The sequence below is a fragment of the Euwallacea similis genome, chromosome 26 (genome assembly GCF_039881205.1).
Source record: "Euwallacea similis isolate ESF13 chromosome 26, ESF131.1, whole genome shotgun sequence".
Taxonomy (NCBI): Eukaryota; Metazoa; Arthropoda; class Insecta; order Coleoptera; family Curculionidae; genus Euwallacea; species Euwallacea similis.
In genome coordinates this window covers 2,418,340-2,443,596 of record NC_089634.1, presented here as the reverse complement: position 1 = coordinate 2,443,596, position 25,257 = coordinate 2,418,340, and the positions used below count along the sequence as shown (strand labels likewise).

The following is a 25,257-nucleotide window of genomic DNA, read 5'->3' as shown; positions in this document are numbered from 1 at the left end:
TTTTAACAGAAAAATCTTGGACCAAAAACCTGTGCCTAAGTTTCTTGGAGTCCGTATCGACTTATCTGGTCGGATCACGTTGATGGGGATTTAAAGAGATTAAGTCTTTCACAATGGGTTAAGGCAGCTGCTGACTCCAGTAGATATCACTCTTCTGAGGCTGTATTATTTTTCTTATGCTCAGTCATGTCTAGAATATGCGGACTTGGCTTGGGGTAATAGTTCGAGAGTATTTGAAGTTTTCTTATAACAGGAAAAAATTATAAGAACCGTTCTTGTATTTCTGCTGTCAACTATTTTCTAATTTGAATATTCCAACTTTTTCCCTCGATATATATACAGGGTATTTCAAATTCCATTCTCACCATTGGGATCTCGGAAACTAAAGGAGATACGAAGAAGTTTAAATAGGGGTAAAGTTGCGCAATCTAGCCCTTGATTGAATACCATTTTCAAAATTTTAATTTTCCGAGTACTTTCGAAGATACCCGAGAAAAACTAAAAATTGGAGAATCCATTTTTATTTTTTTTTAGTGTTATTTGAAAAGGAAGATTAAATCCGTGAGCACATTTTCATTACCACTTTTTCTCAGCTATACAATAACATAATCAGATTTGCCATCCGACGTTTCGTCTTTCGGCTACCATTATCAATTTTATTTTTCCTTATGGGCGCCATATTGGATTTTTCCACAGAAAAATAGTGCGTTTCATTCTGATTTCATTGATATGCAACTTCTTATATTTTACTTTTTAAAAATATTACATAGTTGACCTTGACTCCATCGAAAGACTTTCTTTTGTTCGCGCTATATGATAGAACTCCTCAAACGAGTTTAGAGCGTGTGCAGATTTCCAATGGAAATAAGCTTTAGAAATGAAGAGAAACTAGATATGTTAAGACTTTATTACAAATTTGATAGAAACAGTACGAAAACAGCTTAAATGTATTTTGAGTTATATCTGGAAAGATAACAGCCACATAAAACATTATTTAATTAATTAAAAACAATAATTAATTATTTATTTATTATTTTTATTTAAATAATCTGCGGTATCATTTTGGCCACGCAATTCGAAGACACCCTGTATATTTTTTCTCGATATTATCAGTATTTGTCAATATCATTTTCGTGAACTGTGTAATGATGAAGCATACTAATAAAATTCACTCAGAGATCTCACTTTTTGTTTCATACAATGGCAAAAACCAGACCGTCTGACCTCGTTCCCCTACTAATTGAGCTATTCCGAAACATATGTTCAACACTATATAATAAATAGCAAAATGTATACATATAAAAAATTGTTTGGAAAGTAAATATATACATCTTAAACGGTTCCTTCTAACAGCTTTTCATTAATTATTAGTCATTCCGACTAATTAACACGACAAAAAACTAATTCCTCGATACTGAATCTATATACCTAAATTGGGCTTCGAGCGTGACTTGTGTCTCTTTCAAGCCACAATCGTCTTTACCTGCTCAACTCAACAATAATCAATTAAATTTAATACTTGAACTTAATTCCCCGATTATTGAATCAGGCAGCTGTCAAAAAGAAGCTCAAATACCATTCCGGACGATCCCATTATAAGTTGCCGCCCACAATTCTGGATGTATTTAAATAATTAGCGACGTTTTGACACTAATGCGCAACAAAAGAACAGCTTAAATCTGATAAGCAACCACCATAAACCCATTAACAATATCTCTGTTTAAAATCTTAAAAGGGGTACTCAAGTGGTATAATAGGGAACCACTAAAAGCTAACCCGAAATTCTAAAGAAGTGAATATTAAAATGCAACCCATTTTTATATAAGTCTTTGAAAAGAATGCAGTTCAACAAAATTTAAGTGGTGTTAATTTACTTTATACAGGGTTTCCTTAAATGGTCTGCCTAATACTCTAGCACAGATTTGTGAGGACGAAATACAGTGATTTAGCCCACCGTGATTTAATTTAAAACATGACGTTTTTCGAAAGTTCATTTTCATTCCAAATTGTTTTCATATTATTTCTGACGGTATTTGAACCAAATTTCGTTTTTGGTCGTTTTTTGGGGAGACATCGGCAATTTGCTGATATTTTATATGTAAATTGTGAAGGATGCCGTCGCCTCGTCGCCATATCGGCTCCTAAAGATGCGTAGCTTCTCTTACTAGGATGTGCAAAATAATAGCAGCGCTAAGAGCAGTTTTATTAAGTTTATTAACTTACATTTTAGTAGTTTATTAACTTAGGTAATGCTTTTTGGGAATCATAGATGTCAGGCCTTTTCACGATACTGTATCAGGTCTTGAGTGAGAACAATTACAGACGCTTTATATTGAAACTTTTTTGGGATTCTCCTATTTATGCGAATTTCATATTTATAGACCTGTGCAAAAAATAGCAGTGTCGACTTTAGTACGCTTTGAAATACTACATAATTTCAATCTATAGTTAATTAAACGTTGTAGAATTTTCATTTAAGGTAAATATAACTTCAGTAGTAAGGTTGAACTGTACATTGGTTTTTAGTCAAAATACTATGGATAGAAAAGCTCATTGTATGCCAGAAATGCGAAATAGGATTTTAGCACTTAGGAATAAAGGGAAAAGTTATAAAGTTATTCAAAATGTATTGAAATGTTCCGCTAAAATGATCAGCAATGTCATAAAATTTGTAAAAAAACTGGAAACGCGTGGTAGAAAAAAAAATCCACGTCAATAGATGATAGAACGAATGCAGAGAGTATCTTCTTTCTTAATATTTAAACAAACAAAAACGCAAATTGGAGTTAACATGAGCACTTCTACAGTACGAAGGCGATTGACTGAAGCAAATTTACATGGGAGATGCCCAAGGAAAGTTCCTAAACTAACTGACAGACAGATCTCCAATTGCTTAAAATTTGCTAGAGAGCATGCCCTTTGGCCCCCGCCTAGATGTAAGAATATTCTTTGATCAGACGAATAAAAAATTGTTCTTTTTGGTTCTTCTGGACAGAGACAATATTTTAGAAAACCGCTACAATCTGAATAAAACCCAAAATATACCCCGAAAACTATAAAACATGGTACAGTCCTCCATAATGGCATGGTGTTGTTTTTCATATTACGGTATACACCGTATTGAGCGGATCATGAACTAAGTTGTTTGTGTTGATATCCTGGAAAATGTAATGCGTCCTTATGCCGACGACAATATACGCATTAGATGAATATTTGTGTAGGATAATGATCCTAAACACAAGGGCACACAAGGGCAAGGGCATATTTTGTCGACAATTGGGTTCAGGTTTTGAAGTGGCTTACTCAATCTCCGGACTTCAGTGCTATTGATCATTTATGGATAGATGTTAAAAAAGGAGTTTCTGTAGCAAAAAACCAACCAATAATGAAGATTTGTGAAAAATTGTCCAGGATACTTGAAATGCAACTCCAATTGATTGGCGACGACACTTAGTCGACTCAATGTCGCAGAGATGTCTGGCTGTTATTATCCAAAAGCGGTACAATACAAAATATTAATACTGGTTTACTTAAGTAAGTTGTTTTTTCTTTATTTTAATACTTTTCTTTTTATTCTTTCTAACTTTTAAGAAAGAATGCTACTTTTTGCAACATTTATATTTGACAGAAGAATGAAAATATTTTTTTTATTTGATTAAGGTTTTTTTATAAGTTGTTTTGCTTTTTCTTACGTAATTAGTGAAGTTTTATGTTTGTTAGGAAAAACAATAAATTGTTGAAATTTGTTCAAAACTAAAGGATTTTTCTAAAAAGTACCTACACACTGTTACTATTTTGAACACGTATGTATATACACGTTAGAATTGAGCACTTTTTTATTCTCTTCATGAAAATAGTTTTTTATGATTTTTGACGTTCAGTTTTAAATATACTCACACCAACTTATTTTTTTCTAAATACGGACCTAGATTTTTTTATTTGTGAATAGCCAAAATTGTTTTTGCCGTTGCCACAACATAAAAAAAAGTAGGCAGACTCGCGAAAACTGCATTCTCCTATCGTCATTAATAAGTAAGATGCAAAATGGGATACCCTGTACAATTATGAGGACTCCAAAACTTCACTATTTTCTAATTACTTTGAAACAATTAATCCCCCAGTTCTACTCTGTATACATTTTTCCGTCGATCCCCGGTCATAAACTTAATGTCACCTATATTTATGAGTATTTATATTACTACAACGAGGCAGATCCCCATTATCGTCAAACACGCTATGGAAAAACCAGTGCAGAGTTATTAATTATAAATGGACATCCGTTTTAATTTTTTTATTGGCCAAGATAGAAAAAATGTAAGAAATACAAGTTGTAGATAATTATATACATTTTTACAAAAGCTTAATAAGAAATCATTGAGCTTCCACTTTTCGACTTAACTAAAATTAGGTTTTTTTTAAGTTGGGCACCCTGTATATTCTTATTTTTATAGCTGATCTTTTCTATTCCGATTTTAAAATGATGAAGTTTAATGATATTTTTTGTAATAGTTTTCACGCTAACGAATAAATTTTATTCTATAAGAATAATGTGAACCCGAGACTGAATGTAACAACTGCGGATTGGTACTGATAATATCAACTTGATTGTATACCATTCCGGTAGGACATCATCCTATATAATAATCCCTGTCAATCTGGGTGTTTTCACAAACATCGCCAATTTACAAGGATTAACCTGCTTCTGTTAAAGAAATTAACGGCATCCTTGTTAACTTAAATAAATTCTTCATCGTCAACATGTCCATCCAATCTCAAATAAGTCGACAAACTGCAATCACCACGTTAATGGCCCCGCTTTATCGAATTTGTCACTTCAAAAAGAATAATCTTTCAAAATTATTTGTATACGAAGTAACTTTATTACGTTAAACGAGTTTCATTCATATCTCTCCGCTAAAAAGTAAAAGGGCTTTTTAAACGATGTGTCGCTTGAATGGAAATCCCCTCAGTTGGGGCCCTAATAGTGCTTGCGTTACATATTATATATAATAGACGTTCGAAACATTTGTGCCCCCGGCAACTTCATAATGACTTTTTGAACACAATTAGGTTTGTTTTATGCTCTTTATTGAATTCGACATGGCAACATTTGTTGTGGGACGCAAAATGATTTTTATTAAGTTATGTGAGACTTTAGGGTTTATTATTCTGTGAGTAAGCGGAAAAATGGCATTTGTTTTTCGAGGACAGACTTTATTCACCATAAACGGGGACACGTTTTATTGTTTAGTGTTTGTGACGGTACTCACATTGTGTTCTAATTTGTTCATTATGCTGGCATAGTAAAGGAACATTTCTGACACCACAAAATATTATTTTTCATTTCAATCTTGGCATGTTTTAAATTCTCCTTGATGGGACAGATTTGCTTTCAGCCGCATATTAATTCCAACCTGTCAACCATACATATATCACAAATACTGTATTATGCATACTGCAGCGTGCATAAAACGTCGATTATGATGCATGCGCAATAAAAACCAATTTTATCTTTTGGACTTTTGGACTTGATTGGGGCCCGTAGCGAAACTGTGATATGGCATCGTCGGCTAATGAAATGGGTTTTTAACGGCAAGAGGTCATGTTTTGATTTTTGAAAAAATGTCAATCATAAATTGCGGAATTATACTTTGTGGCTAAATTCAAGTTAGGAAGTGGAAATTCTCGGAATCAAGCCGTGCAAAGAGAGAAAGAGAAAGGGAAGGGTTTAGAAATTTATAACCGAACAAAAGAGAGATACATACAAATCAGGCTAATTCGGGGGATTTCTAGGTCTCACATATGAATGACCCAACTTAGCCTGCAACACAACGCCGAATCCAACTTGAAGATTATAAATTGATCTGTCAGGCTGTGCTACGAATACAGCATCGACGTTCGCAGCTAGCACCGAAGCCAAATCCAATGTCAAGTTTGTAAATCCAGCTAACTCGTTACCTATATTTCACAACTGTTCCGCCGGAGAGCGCATTGATTTTGGATCGGTTAGGCTCATATAATACGTTATAAAATCTTTAGACCTTAACTTAATTTTTCTTAAGAATCGATATAGTGTTAATTTTAATTATATTTAGTCGCGCTTAAAAAGTATTAATCTAAAGCCTCTAAGATCTAAAGTATCAAAAGGTTCCTGCGTCTACTAAGGCTAAAATTATATTGAATTGATTTTCCCATATACGATTATTAGAGGCAACCACACTCCCAATTCCTGTTCTATTGTTACATTTTCATACACCGGTCTCTTTGAAAAGACACTCGTACTACTACGTATAGAAGAGATGTTTCCTCGATGAAACTGTAGCAAAAACGTTCAACAGAAGAGCGGATTTTAAATGGCCCCCCGTGGCCAACAAACGACTCAATCCGATTGTTTACGCCTTGTAACGACGCTGTTTAAACCATTATTATAGAGTAGGTAACAATGCCTTTTTTACTCTTGTGTATGTGACAGCATCGAGTAACCGCAAAGCTAGTTAATCCGACTAATGATGTCTCTTATAACGCCTTTAGACATAGGCGTAGGGAAGTAATTTTTTACTACACAACACTGAAATTGGGCGTTTCTCATTTCATTAACTGTAAGGGCTCTGGAAAATACACTTGTCCCGTCAGCGTATGAAAAACTATTGCCTCAACGTTCGAGAGAAATATATGGAAACAAAGAAAATGAGTACTAGCGGTTTGCATGACAAAATCAAAGTGAACTACAATATTGTATGAATGATATCCTGTCTATCCATCTGAGAGGAAATTTTCTGCTTTATAGAGTGAACTTCTACTAGAAATATTACCATATTTTTAAAACTGCAGGATTTTATTCCAAAGTTGTTTCGCATATCAAAAAAATTAACTTCTGCAAGGAGCAAGAAACTCAATTCTCTGGATTGCTGATAATTTCCAGAGTCTATTCATAGGAATAGCAGCCAATCATTTACCTATGAGCTAAAAATGTTGAATTAAAAAAACAAAATTTAGGAATTAGGGCACTTTGTCCAGACTGGGTATTTTCCTATAATTTCTAAATACACACAGCACTTCGTTTGGTAACTCGAGTTTTTAACTTTTTACTCTAATTTCCAAGTTAACTAACTCGCACGTGCGGTAACCGGTAGATGACCCTGCATTTCTTCTCTCTTCTATATATTTGCTGACAACCGAAGGGCACACTCAGTAGGTTTTATAGTGTGAAGTCTTTGTTTCGCACTACCTAAATCACATTTTAGCTAATTGAATAAAATATTCCAAAGGCACGTCACTGACCCACCATCTAATTTACTTGATCCAGACCCCATATTTATGAGGTTCAAGATTATTAACAACTCGACGCCTCTACCACAAAGAATACCCGTAGCCCCATGGGGGGCTCATGCACGAAGAAGAAGTTTAGCCGCTTTCAATGATGGTGTGTTCAAAAAAGTATCAAAAATACTTTACGGTAAATAAAGAACGGCACACAATGGCGGCTTGTCAAAGACATAGATATTTGTTGTCGATTTTTGGTGGAGCCACTCATGAATCTGTGAAAGCGGAAGGCATTTTTTGTGGGTACTTCCCGTGTTAAGTTGTTGAGAAGAATTTTTTTTTAGATAGATTGTCGAGGAGTCCTTAAGATAAAATAATTTCGATTCAATTCAGTTTTATTAAGATCAGAATCATTAAGATAAAAAAATTATAGGAGAATGATTTTCTGTGGAATCAGTTTAGTCGCTTTTATTATGCTTAATTAGCTCAACTTCACCTAATTAGCATACATTATGCTCTGTGATAGCCCCTCAAAATAGGTACAGGACGATATTACAAAATACCAAATATATTATAAACATCACAAATGCATTATTGATGGATTAACCCGTAAATCATCCGTAGTTAAGTAAAATAGAAAAAATCCAGTAGCCCAAATGGCATGAAGACCTCCAAATCGTGTCAACCAACAACAATAAATAATAGGAATAATCCTAAAATCCATTTCAAAATTCTCAAGAATACAAAACACATAATCTCCTGTTTAGTAAACATATACATTCATAAAGATACATTATGCCCATGAGGACAGATCAAGCAGACAATAGTCGACTCACCTTTGTAATACCATTTTCTCTTGTCCTTAACTTTAAAAGAGCACCAGTCTAATACTTAACAACTGCTTCTGGGTCTATTATGTTTTGTCGGTATATTGCGTTACAAGAATCCGTATTTAGATACTTTACCTCTAAGATCAAAGACTGCCTTATCAACTAGCTTATCTTTCGTGAAACTTTGCAAAAGGAGATTATCTTGCACACTTTTCAAGAGAATAATATTATTGTGACCAGTAGGAATTTGTTATAGATGGAGGCAAACTTGCGGTATCTCAGTTCTTTGATTTTAAGAGGCTCATGCCAACAATGAGTGGGTTCTTAACTCGATTTTGCACTCGAGATGGTAATCTGTGGTGGTACTAATCACTAATACATTTTCTGTTCGATCAGAGAGGAATATCCTTATTTTATTTTGTCGGAAGGAAATGTATTGTTTTCTATAAATCCTTGCGACAGAACAATAATAGACAGGTAAGTGAGATATTGAAATTTGCCAGGGTATGGTAAGTGATACTTTACCGCACGCTACATAATGTAATTATATTGCTTAACAGTGCTCAGGGGACACGCCGTTAAGATAACCATGAGAACCACGCCACGAGGTTTGTGTTATATGTGTTCATTTAGGATTTCGGAGTAAAAACAAAACAAATGTGATCTCTAGAGATTGGCGTATTTATTAGGATGTGAATATGTTTATGATTTAAAGGCTAGTACAGTTTTTACTGTCTTAATGTTTCCAAACTAAATAAGTCGTAGAAAAAGCACCGTGCATTATACGAAACCAGGGCATGTTGCTTTTCTCGATGAATTTACTGTCCGCTTTTGCAGTTCCGTCGCAGACTTTCGTCTTGCTTGTAACATGTCGCGTATTATTCTCGTAACGTAATGTACTAGTACTGTACTTTTACTCTATCGTTGGTCAAAAAAAAGTTACTGCAACACTCGAATTGTGCGCGAACATTTTTCGAGAGGGACGAAATTTTGTGCTCAAATTACATACCTGATGTTTTTTACAACATTTCCGACAAATACTATAAAGAAATTGATGAAGAAAAAGTTGAATACATATAGAAACCTTAAATATAAAATTTTTGTGAGATATACAAAGAATACTTTCAATCATGGTGTGTATATTATTTTATTTGCAACTGCATTTCCATGACAATTTCACTAACTTTTGAAAAACCGTCCTAGCTTACGGTATTTCCCGAAAACGCGCGATTCGACTCAACTATTTATGAACTCCCTCGTAAGTTTACTCGGTCATAAACTGATAGGTCTCATAAAGTCTTGCATCACTTACTTATTATTTTAATAACTATTTCGTATCATATCTAACCTAAAAAAAACAGTTTACAGAACTCGGACTTAAATCGGTCTTTCTTGGACAACATATATTAGTTGAGATTGAAGAAGCTATAAGAAATCGAAGAAGATCCTCAGTAGTAGATGATGCGTGGTGGTGCACCATGGTACCCCACCGCACTCTAGTTTAGATGAGCGTGAATTTCTTAAAAATTACCTTCACCGTTGAGTCACCGTGGAGAGGAAAAGCAGGACTACGGGCATGGCCTCTAGATCACCCGGTATAAATCCATTAGATTATTTTTTGTGGGGTTACTTAAAGTCATTAGTTCATAAAACGATAGTTCGTAATGAAGAAGATCTAATAAACAGGATGTTTGGGTCGTCTATCAGGATTAAATATAATATACGCCAGATCTAATCGAAAGAGTTCGCCAACTAATGATAAGACGAATTATTATAAATATTGTTATTTTCTTATTAGTAATACTATGTAATTTTATTATTTTGATGGATCAGTTGATTGAAAATTGTCATTTTTAGTATAAAACTCAAACTTCAAACCTCTTTTCTCCCAGAACGACTGCTTTTAGCGAGAAATTCTAAGAGGACCATTTATGGGTATGTCTAAATTCCTTACGGGTTTGTCAAAGGGGGTATCTATCTAATATTGGATTGCCTGGTTTCACCGAACTGTTAACTGACGTAACACATCTATTACGTATCCAAGAATTTTATTGACTATGATCGCTTAAGCGACTACCTATTTATATCGCTGCTACAATTTATAAAATGCGCTGTTTTAGTAAATTAGAGATTCTGATCTCGCAGGTAAATTTCAACCTAATTTGAATTTCTAATAAGCTGAAATATCCCCTGAAACTAATTAATCCGTCTTATCTCCACTTACTTCCTTATATCCTTTTAATAAACGTGATATTTTTCTAATTTCATTCAACTCATAATCAAAGAAGTGGGTAGCGATAGCAGTTTATTCAGCCTAATTTCTTTAGTGTTGACACCAATTTAAAGCTTTTTTACACCATGAAATTTTCGACGTCAGGCTTATTACAGTTGGCGGGCCTTTGCGTTGATTTCTCATTACCATCTATCTCCCTAGTTTTCGGAGTCCATGTTGGATAGAGCTGAGTCGCCATTGGGTGGAGCGGGGACGACTCCACCCTCGAGAACGCCCATCACTAGCAAAAAGGCAGCCCATTTAGATTAGTTGGTTCAAAACGGGCGATGGAGTCAGATCGGTGTGACGACACTTCTAGTCTTCTGAATTACGGGTTGGAGGTTAAACCATTGAAAATGGTCGTTGGAACTAATTCCGGGCCCAGGCATACCATTGACAATATTTTGGGACTACCTAGAAAAGACGATTCGCACCCGGACAAAGGTTTACTGAATAACGACGAAAGTGCAGGTAAGTAAGTGCGCAAAATCGATGGGGGACCATCGTTTTGTTTCTTTACGCCTCGCGGGATTCTGGATAGGGAAGATGTGCCATTGATCTCTGGATTTATCCCAATAGATTACTAACGCTTTTAAGATTTAGCAATTTGTTAGTAACTAGCTTTTAACTCTTTAAGTTCCTGCAGTATAGTGAAGTATCTAAGTGGGTTTCGAATTTAATCCAAAATCACAGTTAATAATACAATTGACTTCTTGAATCATCCCAATAGACTACTAGCGGTTTTGAGCTTTAACAATTTGTTATTATCTAGCCTTCAACCCTTTAAGTTCCTGCAGTATAGGGAAGTATCTATATAGGTTTCAAATTGAATCCACAATCAAAGTTAGGTTCATTTAAGCGTCTCTATATTAAGAGAAATATTTGTGTTTCCACTTCAAAGACTAAGCATCGATTACGCAATAGTGTAGCATAGAAGAGAGATCATGTCACGTTTCCAGATATTCAGGGATGGTACTCTCTAGGCGTATTTAGACTTTTTAGACCCAGACAGAAGGAAAGGAGTACCTACTTATTATTATATGACCATGTGAAGTAAACAGCTATGTATTATAACAAATCTTAGATTTTCTAAACGATCTTAAAGTACAACGTAGATCTGCAGCCTAGCATTCCTAGTTTCAGCCATGATTGTGATTACAACAAATTGCCAGACAAAACCAAATGGGTTAATTTGCTCTTGTCTTTTGCCAGTCCGCTCCAACGAAAGTTTAACGTTTCCGTGATAACGGTAACGGTAATTATGAGTTTCCGGACACACATATATAACTTAAAAGTCTGTAATATGTATTCAAAAGTATCTCGTATAGATATATTATATCATTAACGCACTGCAAAGCCTTTTTTCCTGTTGGTTTGGCTAAAGAGCACTGACACTGGACGGTGGTTTCCCCAATATCGTGAAAATGGATAGATGATTATCCAATTGAAAGAGGTTGATCAACTTCATATTGTTTGAGATACAGGATGCGAAAGTCACAGAAATACTTACTTTTTTTAATCTGTTATTCTTTACACAATTTAGACTTTTACACAATATAATATTCTAATGGGGAAATATCTGGCGATCGTGACTGTTAAGGTATATCTCAATTATATGAAATGGCTCTACCGGGAAATAGGTTTCAAACTTAGGTAATATGAATTTTAAACAGACGATATTTATGTTTTTTTCAGAACTGTCCACACTGTCTGATGAGATACGTTGATTTCTTGAGATATAATCCTTGTTAAAGTAAAAGGATTATCTTGAATCTGATGGAGAATTAAATTCATTGCAATTTATTATTTTTGACGACACTTTAACACATTTGGTCTATAAATTCATCTTTTAGGCTTGGAAAATGGACCAAACTCGTTTAAATTTTTTTGAGGACAGAGAAAATAATTTTGGCCTTGTTTTTGTCTGCCTGGGTACCGCTGTAGGTATGTTTCCGAAGTAACTTGCTCATTTCAATGCGAAGGAAATTAAGATTTGTGTTTATATGAGCAACTTTCCTTAAAATGCGCTTTTCTAACCATTTCTGAAGTCCTGATGACAAAACCTGGGGTTACCTGTATAGTCTGCGCAGTTCACAACGGACATCTTGAAGATCCAACCTTTTTACCACTAGTGAGTGTTTGCTACTAAAGCGATAAAGATTTATTATCTATACAAAGATACACACAAAAAAGTATCTTCATTACGTCGATGAATTTAAATTTCTCCATTTCTGGCCTGTACTCACGTTGGGTGGTGTATGGTTTTAGATAAAGTGAGATTCATTGTTTATACGAAAAATATGGAATATTACCAGAATAATCGATTGAAAGGCTATTGAATTTTAGTGGCAACGTGTAAAACTTAATGAGAATTAACCAGAATAATATTTATTGTACGCTGACCCGACCGATGTCTGGCGACATTGATTTTGAGTTAATTATCGGGTTTGATGTGGGCAAAGCGTCCAATCGCCCCGTTGCGAGCGGGGATGTTGGTACACAGGGAGGGATTTTGCGTCAACCAATAAACGTCAACTGTGTCTACACAATAAGCCCTAAATTAACTTTGTTTGGACATTTCGTATTGTATTATTCGAATCTGCTAAACATACCCTCAAATTGAGAGTTTCGAGACGATTTAACTTCAGGTTGCATAGACAGCTTTAATTAACATGCTTATGAAGATTTTGAGCCAACTTACTTGCTCAAGATTAAGGCAAGCTCGAAACTTGCATCTCCCATTTTCCTTCAAGACAATTTAATACTAAACATCGTTCTAATTCAGGGATAAAAAGCTCCGATCGTGGAAAACATTTCTATAATAGATATAATTTTGGAGGAAACGGTGCTAAAGTGATTACTTTGAAACCTCAATTTTAAGAAATAATAAGGAATGTTCTCCTAACTGATTCTAATTCAAGCAGAAGATCATCCTAAGGCGGCAAATTTTAAGAATTTTGGGCGTTCATTTCTCGAGAATTTTGAACTTATTTAGTGCTTTTGATTATGATTTATCAAGCAAAATTGAAACTAAAATTACATCTCGTTCTAATTCCGAGGAGTGAAAACGGTAATGCTTAAAAGGTCGATCACACATCAGAGATACATGAGATAAAATTATTAATTGCTGTCTGTCGAACTGTGTGTTTGTTGTTCAAATCACTAAAGCTCATTGCAGACTAGAATTAATTCGATTTTGATTTAAACAAAATTATTAAAAGTTTTCCTTATTTTCATAAAAAAATCGAATTTAGGAGGGTAAACGTATTTAACCAAATCTGCGAATCCAATAGCGTGGATAATTTAAAAAAAGAAAATGTTTGTAATTCAGTTAGGATTGAGTTTAGGGCATATGTTCATTAGATGTTTTTGACTTAAAATTGCTTTGGCGACTCACTCTTAAGCTATGCCAGATACACCAGGGACCATCCTGTATAGTAAAACTTACTAGTTTCCAGAATCAAATGTTATAGAATTCGTTTTTTTATCGCAATATGTTCAAAACTAAATAAAACTTTGTATAAAATTCGTGACTTAAACCTGTTTATTCACTTGAAGAGTTTAAGCAACTCCCTACGCTCAGAGACCTAATAGTTCTTCTCGTGAATAAGCAGTAGTTTAATTCACTTGTATACGTAATTGTTATGAAATTAGGGGCTATGGAAATTTTATTTCATGGGAATTGTAATTTTAGGTAGAGCCTAGAAAAAGCCAGAAATATGGAAAATTAATCGTCCGGGTGAAACAAGGAACAATGGAGAATTTGGTAAATTTTCGTGGATTCTAATTTAAGTAGATATCAGAAGTAATTTACACGAACTGAATTTGGTTTATTAGAGTTCCAAATGCCGTCTTCTATCTCGAAATCTTAATAATTAAGCGACTTTAATCGGTAAACCTCATCTTGAGCCAAAAGAACCTTGATACGTCAGTTAAAATTAACATGTAAAAGCCACGCAATTGTGCTTATAGAACTTACTAATTGAGATATAATAGTGTTTATGTATTGAAGTGTCCCTTTGGACAGACACTTTGAACATAAAATTGTAATAGTAACTTAAAAAAGGATTCTATTCCATGCTTTCCTATATTTCAATATGTTCTCTGACGGTTGTTTTGTGTTTATATAATTTTCTAAAAGAAAAAATGGCTAGTTAATGATTCATTTAGAAGCTATTGACTCTATTAATACCTCACCCATTTCAACACTTTAAATATTTAGAGGAAACCCCCTTTTAATAAATTAGAAATATTGATCCTTTCGCCCCGCACATACTTTCGTGAGCCCTAATTGCTTCGCATTAATAATAAACAAAGCAGATTTCTGATAAGGTCGGTAATTGTTAATAGCATTTTTGCATGCGGCCATTTATTCATAATTACTGCTTAAATATCCATTTGCCAGTTACCGTTACATAATATAGCGATTTAAATGAAATTTTTGGGAATGTTATCACCATAAGCCATAGGAGCTGTAAATTACACGGCCGTTCATTGATTATTTAATTATGTCGTGCCTTGGCTTCTGTGTTATTAACTTAGAAAAATAACATAATGATAGTGTCTTAATTGCTTTTTCAATCTTGATTGGGACTCAAGGTAAGTTCGTGAGAATAAGAATTCTGATGGATTGCTTCTGCAGCTGTTATGAACGTGAATGCTATAGGACTAAAAGCTTTGGGAAATGGAGCTTCCTGTCTCTTTTGCCCTTAGATCTATTTGCGGATGAGTTTTTATAGCACTCATCACTGTGCGAAAGTTAGTGAATACTAAGAACTTCACTTCCCCTATTTTTACCTAAGGAGACAGTAAAAACAATATTGTTCAAAGTAAAAATATTGGTATTACTGTATTGTATTTTTACTTTTAAGACGGGAATTTTACTGTAACTTCACTCTTTAGCCAGAAATAACACAATTTTCTTTCTCGAATGGCCTGAAATCCTAATGAAGCCCAAAACGCCTACAAATCGCTTAGATTTAAGATTGTGTCACAAATCCCTTTGAACACATTGAACCGGAGTAGGTATATTTCCTCCCCAAGAAAACAGACGTAACATGGCTTTTAAATTTCTATTATTACTACCCTTAGCTAATTCCAATAACTGCTGTGTTTATCGTGCAGGTAATCTTGATTATATCACTTCTAAAGCCCTGCACGGGGCGGCCCATTAGGGCTTGCTTTGTTGTCGGTTGATACGTTCAATTCGTAATTCTTCTAGCGTAAGCCCTCGAATTTAATGCTTAACAGTTACGTTTTCAATGCTATGTGTGAAGGACAGAAATTTAAGGGAGTTAGTCGAAAAATCAGTTGACTGCAATGCATCCTGTCGTAGATCTCTTGGTTTTTGAGTTACAGGGCGTCTAAGTTTTAAATTTTTTTTGTATGTTAGATACAAGTCCTACAGTTTTTGAGACATTTGACTAAATTTTGGACATCGGGTTCTATCTGATCCTTCAAACATTTCTAAATCTGATAGTTTCCATATACATATGTATGTATGTATACAGGGTGTTTCAGAGTTATGAGATCAAACTTCTAAGGATTGTTCATTGCAACAATAAGACATCTGAGTATAAAAACCCGTGTCCGCAAATGTCTCTTTAAAGCGCTATGACCTTATAATGCTTTAAAACAGTTAGGTGCAAAAATATGTTTTATCGAGTTTTAATACGCTTTATTTTAATGTGTTTGCACAAAATAATGCTATAGTAGTTGTTCAAAACTTCGTCAACAATATTACATCAACAAAGGTGGTCCAGTTTCGTGGCCTCCTAGGTCACCCGATCTAACGCCGTTAAATTTCTTTCTGTGGAAATACGTAAAATTTCTGGTTTATAAAACGCCAGTGGAAACACAGCAATTGCATGAATTATTGCGGCATTTGAAATCGTTCAAAGTGATTATCAAATTTTTAGCCAAGTTCGTAGAAACCATGTACGTCACTTATATACAGCTTAAGCAGGTGCTATGAAATTGAACGACGACATTTTAAACAATTACTGTAATGTTATTTTCTATAAATATTTTAAAATTAAACGTAGTAAAACTTAATAAAACACATTTTTGCATATAACTGTCTTAAAGCATCATAAGACCGTAGCGCCTTATGGAAACATTTGCAGACACGGGTTCTTATACTCAATTGTTGTTGCACTGAGCAATCTCATAATTCTGAAACACACTGTATAATCTTTATTTCCAGAAAAAAAACTATCCATCATTTGGCCTTACTGTCTTTGTGTCAAAAACACTCACTTACATCTATACATAAATAATCATTCACAAAATACAAAGAAAAGAAAAAGAAATATATTTGGAAACACTTAATTTTCCCTACAACCACTCTATTGAAGTAAGATTGGGGACCAAGGGTCTTGTAAGGCAAAGAGGGGTTAGAATGGTTCAGTTGTGTCAATCGTCTTTCATATTTTCTGAATTCGTCGCGCTTCTTTCAGTTTTTGTGGTCATATGTGTATTTATGTATAATAAGTGGTTGGAGTGGTTTAGATTTTTTTAATAAGCTCGGATTAGTCATGAATGTAGTTTTGCTGGTAGAATTGCAGACATACTATTATTCATAAATCACATGGATCTAAGTCCTATGCAAACAGGCCCTAGAGAGGGTCGCATTATTACCTTCTTTTTGCACCTTTCGGAAATATTTTGGTAGGTATCTCTATTCATTCCATTCCTTAGGTCTCACAGAAATCGTCACAAGAAGAAAATTGCTTGTCTTATGCTATTATGATCCTTATTAATTATGTCTAGCTTATTACTCTCATTGATGCGAACTCAAAACCCGCAATATAGCGTCAGTCTTGATTAAATGATCTGATAAACTTGACACTTAGATATACAAGAAACAGTGAAGAGGTAATGTGGTGGCATCAATCAAATAAAGCAACAGCCAGATCAGATATAAACATGCCCTAGGCTTTTCTGAACGTTACTCGAGTTACTCACCCGAGTAACTGTAAATGTTAGTAACCTCAGCTAACTCTGCGCTGCTCTAGAGTTCCCATGATGACTGAGTTATTGAGATTATAATTTATTTGAAAACCTTTAATGTTAATTAACCTCTTCTAATGATTTGATTTTACATCAAAAAATAGATTCATAAGTAGAGTTAAAACATTTATAAAAACTGCATATTTAGCATATTCCACATTTTCGCGCAAGTTTTTAAATATTTGCACATTCGCATAATGATTTGCATAACATGCATATAGAGACCTTTCCCGTGGTACTTCTCAGCCTTTCCGTATCCTGTTCCAGATGTCCCAAAGAATACAAAAGGCGTTTTTAGGTTGTAATGAATTGACATATGGGTCCTGAATGTTCTATTCATTCAGAAAGTTATTACTGAATTGGATGTACCGAGACGAAAGTGGGAAGGTCTCAAGAAGTATATTCAAACATGATTCATTGTGGGATAAAAATACAGAAACATGTGTTTATTTGGAAAAGTTAGCTTTCTACCTATTTTTTAAGATTCACATTTCATAAAAGGTTTTGGTGAGGGGATGGTACTACCAAATTTAATATACTGGGGTTCAAAATGAACCGAACTCTTATATTGTTCTAAAAAACAAGCATTAAAAAAATATTTACAGTTGCCAGTTGAAATTTCAATAATTTTGAACATTGGGAAGTCAAAATTTATCATACAGTAAGAAAAACTAAAAAGAAGAAAAAAGAAAACAACATTACAAAAAAAAGAACAAAGTCTAGAAATCTGCTAACAAAAAAAGATATTTTTTAAAAGTTTTATAAATGAAAAATAACACATTTAGTAACATATATTGCTTTCGCGAACTCTAATCACGGCGTTCATGCGATTGGGCATGCTACGAATCAACGTGACAAATTTTCCCTGAGGGATTTGCTTTCATTCTAAGTCATTTATGGATTGAATCTTAGCAACATTATGATGAACACGTCGGCTCAGAATATCCCATGCATGTTCTATCGGGTTCATGTCTGGATTTTTCGGAGGCCACGGTAATAAAGGAATATTAACTTCATCAAAATACGGTTCGCATTGTCCTTGAAATGTGTGGACAAGCATTATCATGCATTAAACAAAAATTTTTACCGACAAATGGCGCAAACGACACTACATGTTCTTCCAAACATTGTTCAATGTATCGTTTAGCATTTAAATTACTACCACGAATTGTAACAAGTTCTGTATGTGCCCCTAAGGAAATGCTTGCTCACACCATTACATCCCTACTGTCAAATTGAACTCTAGGGGAAAAACAACATTCTGCAAAACGTTCACTAGCTCTTCTCCAAACTCTATTCAGCGATGAGATGAGTATCTGATTAATCTGGATTCATTCGTGAAGAGTATTGCACCCCATTCCTCGACCTCTCCCCAATGAATATGTTTTCTGTAAACGCTTTTGCCGGTGATCTACAATCTATAGAGGTCCTGTGGCAGAACTCCTAGAATTTATTCCAGGTTCAATTAAACGCCTATGAACTATATAAATAGAAACGTGGATGTTTCTATGGACTTCATTTAATCACTGGACCAGTGCTGGAGCTGACAATGTGCGGTCGCCTACCCCCTGAATTCTGATAAAACGATCTTTAATTAAACTTGTGGTTTTTGATTTACCTTGGCTTTCTGGTGAACTGTCCTGTTTCCCGGAATCGTTGTAATACATCTAATACAGTACTTCGAGGAACTAAGACACTTGCGATTTAACAAATACTACGTCCATCATCTTGTAAGACCACAGCTTGCGCTATTTGTTCAGGTATTATAATTTTTTTGTTGCCAAAATAAGAAATTAAAATCTATATTTTCACTAGAAGTAAACTTATTGCAACTGAAAATGGCACAAGAACTTGGAATCATGCTGCTTAATTTGAGACGCTTATTTGACTCTGATATTCAACGAACTATAATACCCCGAGTTTTTTAGAATTTATACGCAAAAGTCATCGAAACAAGTTGAAACAAGAAAAAATGTTGTAGCTAGTAAAACATAAACAAGATTTCAGAAAATTTTCCAAAGCTTTTTTCTATGGTAAAAAATGTATTCAAATTTAAATGTCAGGTTAATTTTACATTTCAATGTATTTTACTATGGCTGTCACTACCTTTATTAGTCATAATAGACTTGAAAGGACTCATTACGCCTACGAACTAACCTGAACTAACCTGAACTAATCGGTGAACACGGATAAGTTAAATTAGTTTATTGCCTGATTTGTTCGCGAATTAATGTTAAATCAGCAGGGCACTCTACGAGTAGTTCAGGTGGCACCGATTGTTACAAAATACAATTCAGTCCGATGTGAGCTTAGTTTCCCCGTCACCACTCAATACAACAGGGTTCGTATTATGAATTTATGTTATTTAAAGTGCAAAAAGTGTCATTTTCGTGCAAAACTTATTTCATTCCTATTTATTCCAAAAAAATCTGCATGTACATGCATATATTTTTAAAGGTCATTGCGTGCATATTTGCCTACGTCTATTCATAAGGCTGAAAGGACTACATTAATAGTGTAGGAATTAACTGCTGTTATTTTACTTTAAATTACTATACAATTTGCTATCACGATTACATAAAATCAGCGAACCTTTATTTCAGATCATAAACCTAGATTTAGGCCCTATTGAATATAATCAAAAGTAATGTGACAAGGGTATCGAAAATTCTAAATAATTTTAGACCAATTACCCTAAAAAAATCGATATTTTTTCAGTGCAATTATACATGGTTCGCCTTGGGGAAGTGACATAATCCGTATATGGAAAATTACAAGTTTAATGTATTCGTGAAGTTTGTATTTTTGTTTTGTGGAAAAAGGTCGTGATTGTAAAAATATTTTCAACCTGATGTAATTTCCTATTAAATCAAAAACTCACCCTTACTTCATTTTTTTAAATGGACCATAATAGTTTTTTCTAATGAAAATGAGTTTTTTGTCGAAAATAAAATAAGTTTCATAATACAACACAGTACAGATTCTCAACTGTTTATGATTTATTTTGATTTTTACGACTTTTTTTGACATTTGTAGAGCTTTACTAAAACTCAATTATCTGTAAAACTATTTGACATAAATGGATGAAATAAATTTTAAATTACGGGAAAATTAATAAATTTTTATAAATAAATAAAGAATTAAGTAAAATATTTCAAAAAGTTTTTGAAAAAATTATTGAAATTTAGAATTTTTAAATTCAAAAAAGCCATTTTTTTTAAATAGCACCCTACAATTATTTTTTAGTGCAATTAGATTAGAAGAATAGACAATTAGAATAGAATTTCGTTGTTTGTTTTGTCAATTTTTCCACAAAACAGAGATACGAACTTCAAAAATACATTAAAGTTGGAATTTTCCACATACGGATTGTGTCAGTTCCCAAAGGCAACCCTGTATTCGGAGGGGAATTACATCAACCAAATGTGCGTCTCTACATATTTGTGACTTGGTTGAAGAGTTTTTGGCTCGTAGACTTTATCTTATTTTATCTGAATAAAATTTCTGTCAGTGTCTATTACTGTAATTACCGTTGCCACTTGATAATAAAATACCTGATTTTTAATGTAGAACAGGTGGTTAATAAAATTTTCAGTAAAATATTCATAATATTCTTACCTTGTAAAATTTCAACTGACTTAATTGACAAAATCCAATTTGTTTCCTTAATTTTATGGAAATAGAAGCAAAATAAAATGTCGAATATTTAGAACTTCAAAACGTAAACAAATCGATTTTGGAAGAAAAACGACGGCACCGGTAGAAAACGAGATTCACATTACGACCAAATTTTCCTTTTAGTCATTCTACAGGCGGAAATATAGCACCTATTAAATTTTTTTTGCGATTCAATAGAGATCATCAAGGGAATATTTCACAATTTCCAACACTAACATTGTCGACATAATTTTTTTCTAATTATTGCAAGTAGGTACCTACCTCCTTAATATTATCTGCATATAAAAACATATTGGACAGGGTGTTTGCGCAGCCTCGTCCGGAAATTTTTTTTATGCGAATCGCTGCTCATTGTTATAGATGAGAGGAGTCTCTATAGCAATTGAATTGAAAATATTATTAGCTATATATGCCAAAATCTGTGAAATTTATTTCCAATTTACAAAATTAAGAAACATTATTTTGATACCCTGTAGAATAAAAACAAAAAGGTTTTGTATAAGGTAAGTTTAGCCGAATCGCTCTACATATTAGTTTCCCCTAGCATGCCACACTCATTTGTACCAATATTTCTGGGACACTCTGCATATGTTATTACTCTTTGGAAGATGTATTTTCAAAATCTCATGACATACCTGCGCATAATCCTACGGATAATATAACACGTTCATTGGTTTTAATTAGAATTTACAGTCGACTACTTGTATATCTAATTATTTCTAGAATATTTCAGCATCGATACTGTGAATTACAGTGATCGCCAAAAGTAGAGAATCTTATCATTTCTTAAGCTATATGACAACAATGCGATTATTTTAAATATTTCTCTATTAAAACGTCATATGTTGTAGATAAATAAACTATTTCTTGAAAATATTTACTTGACGTTAACTATTTAGGTTTTTTGAAGATAAGACTTAAATTCAGCTAAAAGTATGAAAACTAAAATCAAAATGGGTTGTATTTTATTTTACTTTGACTTCAATTAATCTGTTTGAGACGAATATCTTCAAGTGCTATGGGCAATTAAAAATATCTTTCATCGGACTTAAAATATAAAATAATAGAACTACACAAGGCAGAATTTACACAAATTGCCATAAATCGAAATTTAAATATTTTAAAAGGAACTGTTTCAAAAGTAATTCAAAAGTTACAATCAAAGAGGCACAACTGCAATTGCTTTAAAATCAGGAAGACCTACAATGTTGAGCAAAAGAACAGAAAAAATTATGAAACGAATTTCATTGGCAAATTCAAGAAAATCTTCTACTGAAATCGCTAAAGAAATTAGCGATATGGGTATTTTAGTATCATCACGAATTGCCAGACGATGTCCAAATGCTCAAGGATTATTTGGAAGAGTTGCAGTAAAAAAATCTTTAATTAAAAAAAACGATAGGCGCAACTTCCATTTGTACGTGAACATATATCCTGGTCACCAACCAAATGGAATATTGTCATTTTTAGTGATGTAAGTTCCAGTTATTTGGAAGTGATGGACAAAAATATGTCAGAAGACCAAAAGGGAAAAAATATGATTATAAATATCAATTACTTACTGTGAAACACGGAGGAGCAGTGTAATAGTGTGAGGCTATTTTTCTAGATCTGGTACTGGGCCGTTAATTCAAACTAAAGGTATTAAGGATCGTTTTTTTCTATGGAGATATGTTCAAAAATAATATGTTCTCTCATACTGAAGAAGAAATGCCGTTAGGATGGGTTTTTAGCAAGATTATGGCCCTAAGCACAAATCGCATTTAGTTCAAAATTGGTTAAATGAAAATAATGTCCATCTAACGGATTGGCTGCCTCAGTCACCAGATTTGAACCCCATAGAAAATCTCTGGGGCATTTAGACCGACAAGTTCATCAAAACAAGATTACCAACGTTAATGAACTATTCAATTTATTAAATGAAAAATGGAAAAAGATTTCTACGCAATATTGTGCTTCTCTGGTGGATTCTATTTCATGACGATGTGCAGTAGTCATTAAGGCAAAGGTTAGGCAACAAAATACTGAACGATTCACGAGTGTTATTAAAAAAGAAATGTAACTATTTTAGTATCCATACTTTTAACCAGCATTTTTTCATGAAAGTGTAATAAAGTGAATGTAGATTGTTTTTTATTTCCATTTCCGTTTTTATTTAGTGTTATTTGGTATTATCTTTTCCATTAAATACGTATTACCTTCTTTCGATGATGGTACAAAACTATAGAATTTTAAAATAAATAAACTTTCCATACATTTGGCCACCACTGTACATAACCTGAATTAACCTGATAGATACCTCGCTCACATTTGAGATGAACTTTATGCAATTTTGAATCTCCCAGTCGCAAGGAAATTTGAATCCTACTCAAATCTGTAGCAACTAAATTATTCTCCTTATTGGCAAACATCGGATTGTTACGAGAGGCTGAATAGAGTGAATACGCCGATTTCTGTGTCGAATAGCACAGCACGAAACCGGGGGATGTTAATCCCCGAGCACCCCGTCACATTTCCACCACCTAACAAGGGATACTTATTGATAATATGTTTATTCGCAGGCGAGGGAAGCTGTAACTCGAACGACGGCGTGTCGGATTTGCGATTCGGAAAGATTGGAGGAAGCGGTTCTGAAGACGAGGGCTCGGCCAATAATTCCGGTTTGTCGGAGAGTGATGGCTGTAAAAAGAAACATCGACGAAACAGAACTACGTTTACGACCTATCAGCTGCACGAGCTGGAGCGCGCCTTTGAGAAGAGCCACTACCCAGACGTTTACAGCCGAGAGGAGCTGGCCATGAAAGTTAATTTGCCAGAAGTTCGGGTGCAGGTAGGTTTCTTTTCCAGAATTTTACTAAAATTTCAACGTGACATCTCAAATGAATCGTATTTGTATTTCGCCGCATTAGCATGACACCAAAACTGTATCGAAACGAAGGACCTTTCGGCATCGCTTTGCAAACTGTCAAAGTGAACATTATATTGCATTACACAACATACATTTCCATGTTAAAAACGGCAGGAACTAATAATATTGAAATAAACTGTTCCACAAAATTTAGGAATATGGTCAAATCTTAATAAGTAAAAATTGCATGCTAGTAAATATATTTTTTCGTAAAACTCTTAAAGCAATAACACATAATATGGATAAAAAAATTAAATTTATTATTATTTCACATTTTTTTCTTTAAATCTAACGAAAATATTGATATCGGATGTCATACCATTTGGATGGTTCTTGTTACTTTACTTGGTTGTACAAAGGTGTTCGAACATTTTTATAATGGTTCGGAGAAAGTTGTGTTCAGGAGAACAAAACAGGACTATAGGTATGCTGCAGGTTGAACCAAAACAAAAGGATGTTGCCCAATTGTTCCACGTTTCTGAAAGTGTGATATCCAGGCTGTTAACAAGGTTTCAACAAACTGGAAATGTTGCAGAATGGGGCAACCCAAGAAAACTACGGCTGCGCAAGACCGACTTATTACACTATTTGCGCAGAGAACCCCTGTCGACATATAGGCATTTGGCCGGTAGCTTATCGAACGTTACAGGAGTCCAAGTTTTCGTTGAAACAAATCGAAGGAGAATTAAAGCAGTAAACATAGTCTCGAGGCGCTTTTTAAGAATAGTTTCCCTTCCCTAAGAAAATAAAGTTGCAAGACTAGCGTGGGCAAGAGAGCAAATCAATTGGGGTGAAGGGTGGCGTTCTGTACTTTTCACAGACGAATCCGGATTTCGCCGTTACTCTGATAGTTGGCGTGTTCGTATCTGGACAAACCCTAAAGTACGCAGAAACTTAAGAATTGTACAAGAAGTGCATCCTTTTTAGGAGTGCACCACAATGGTCTGGAGCTGAATTTGCTATGGTGGGAAAAGTGAGTTGTACATATGTGAAAACAACATGGGTGCATAAAGCTATGAAGAGGACATCATTAACAATATTCTGCCAAATTTTCTAGTCGTTGTAGGAGGAAATTTTGAACGAAAATGCCCGACCACATTGTGCAGCAATCGTTATAGATGCGATTGAAAAAATAAGCATCGAACATTTACCATTTCCGTCAAGATTCCTTGACCTTAATCGCATTAAACATGTGTAGAACATGTTGCAAAGAAGTGTTGAAGAATATTGACCACGCCCCCAAACAGTGCTACAGCTTCGACAACTTATGGACAAAATTTACCATAAGACAAGAT

The 25,257-nt window shown here is 34.2% G+C and overlaps 1 protein-coding gene across 1 annotated transcript in view; it reads left to right on the top strand.

Annotated features, from left to right (window-relative positions):
- The first annotated feature begins 10,649 nt into the window (after positions 1–10,649).
- The window catches only part of LOC136417008 (retinal homeobox protein Rx1-like), a 42,923-nt gene continuing 28,315 nt past the window's right edge, over positions 10,650–25,257 (top strand). The window contains exons 1-2 of the mRNA XM_066402487.1: positions 10,650–10,836; positions 23,616–23,884. Of these exons, the coding sequence (XP_066258584.1) occupies positions 10,653–10,836; positions 23,616–23,884 (453 nt within the window). The 5' untranslated portion in view covers positions 10,650–10,652. The remainder of the gene's footprint in view (positions 10,837–23,615; positions 23,885–25,257) is intronic.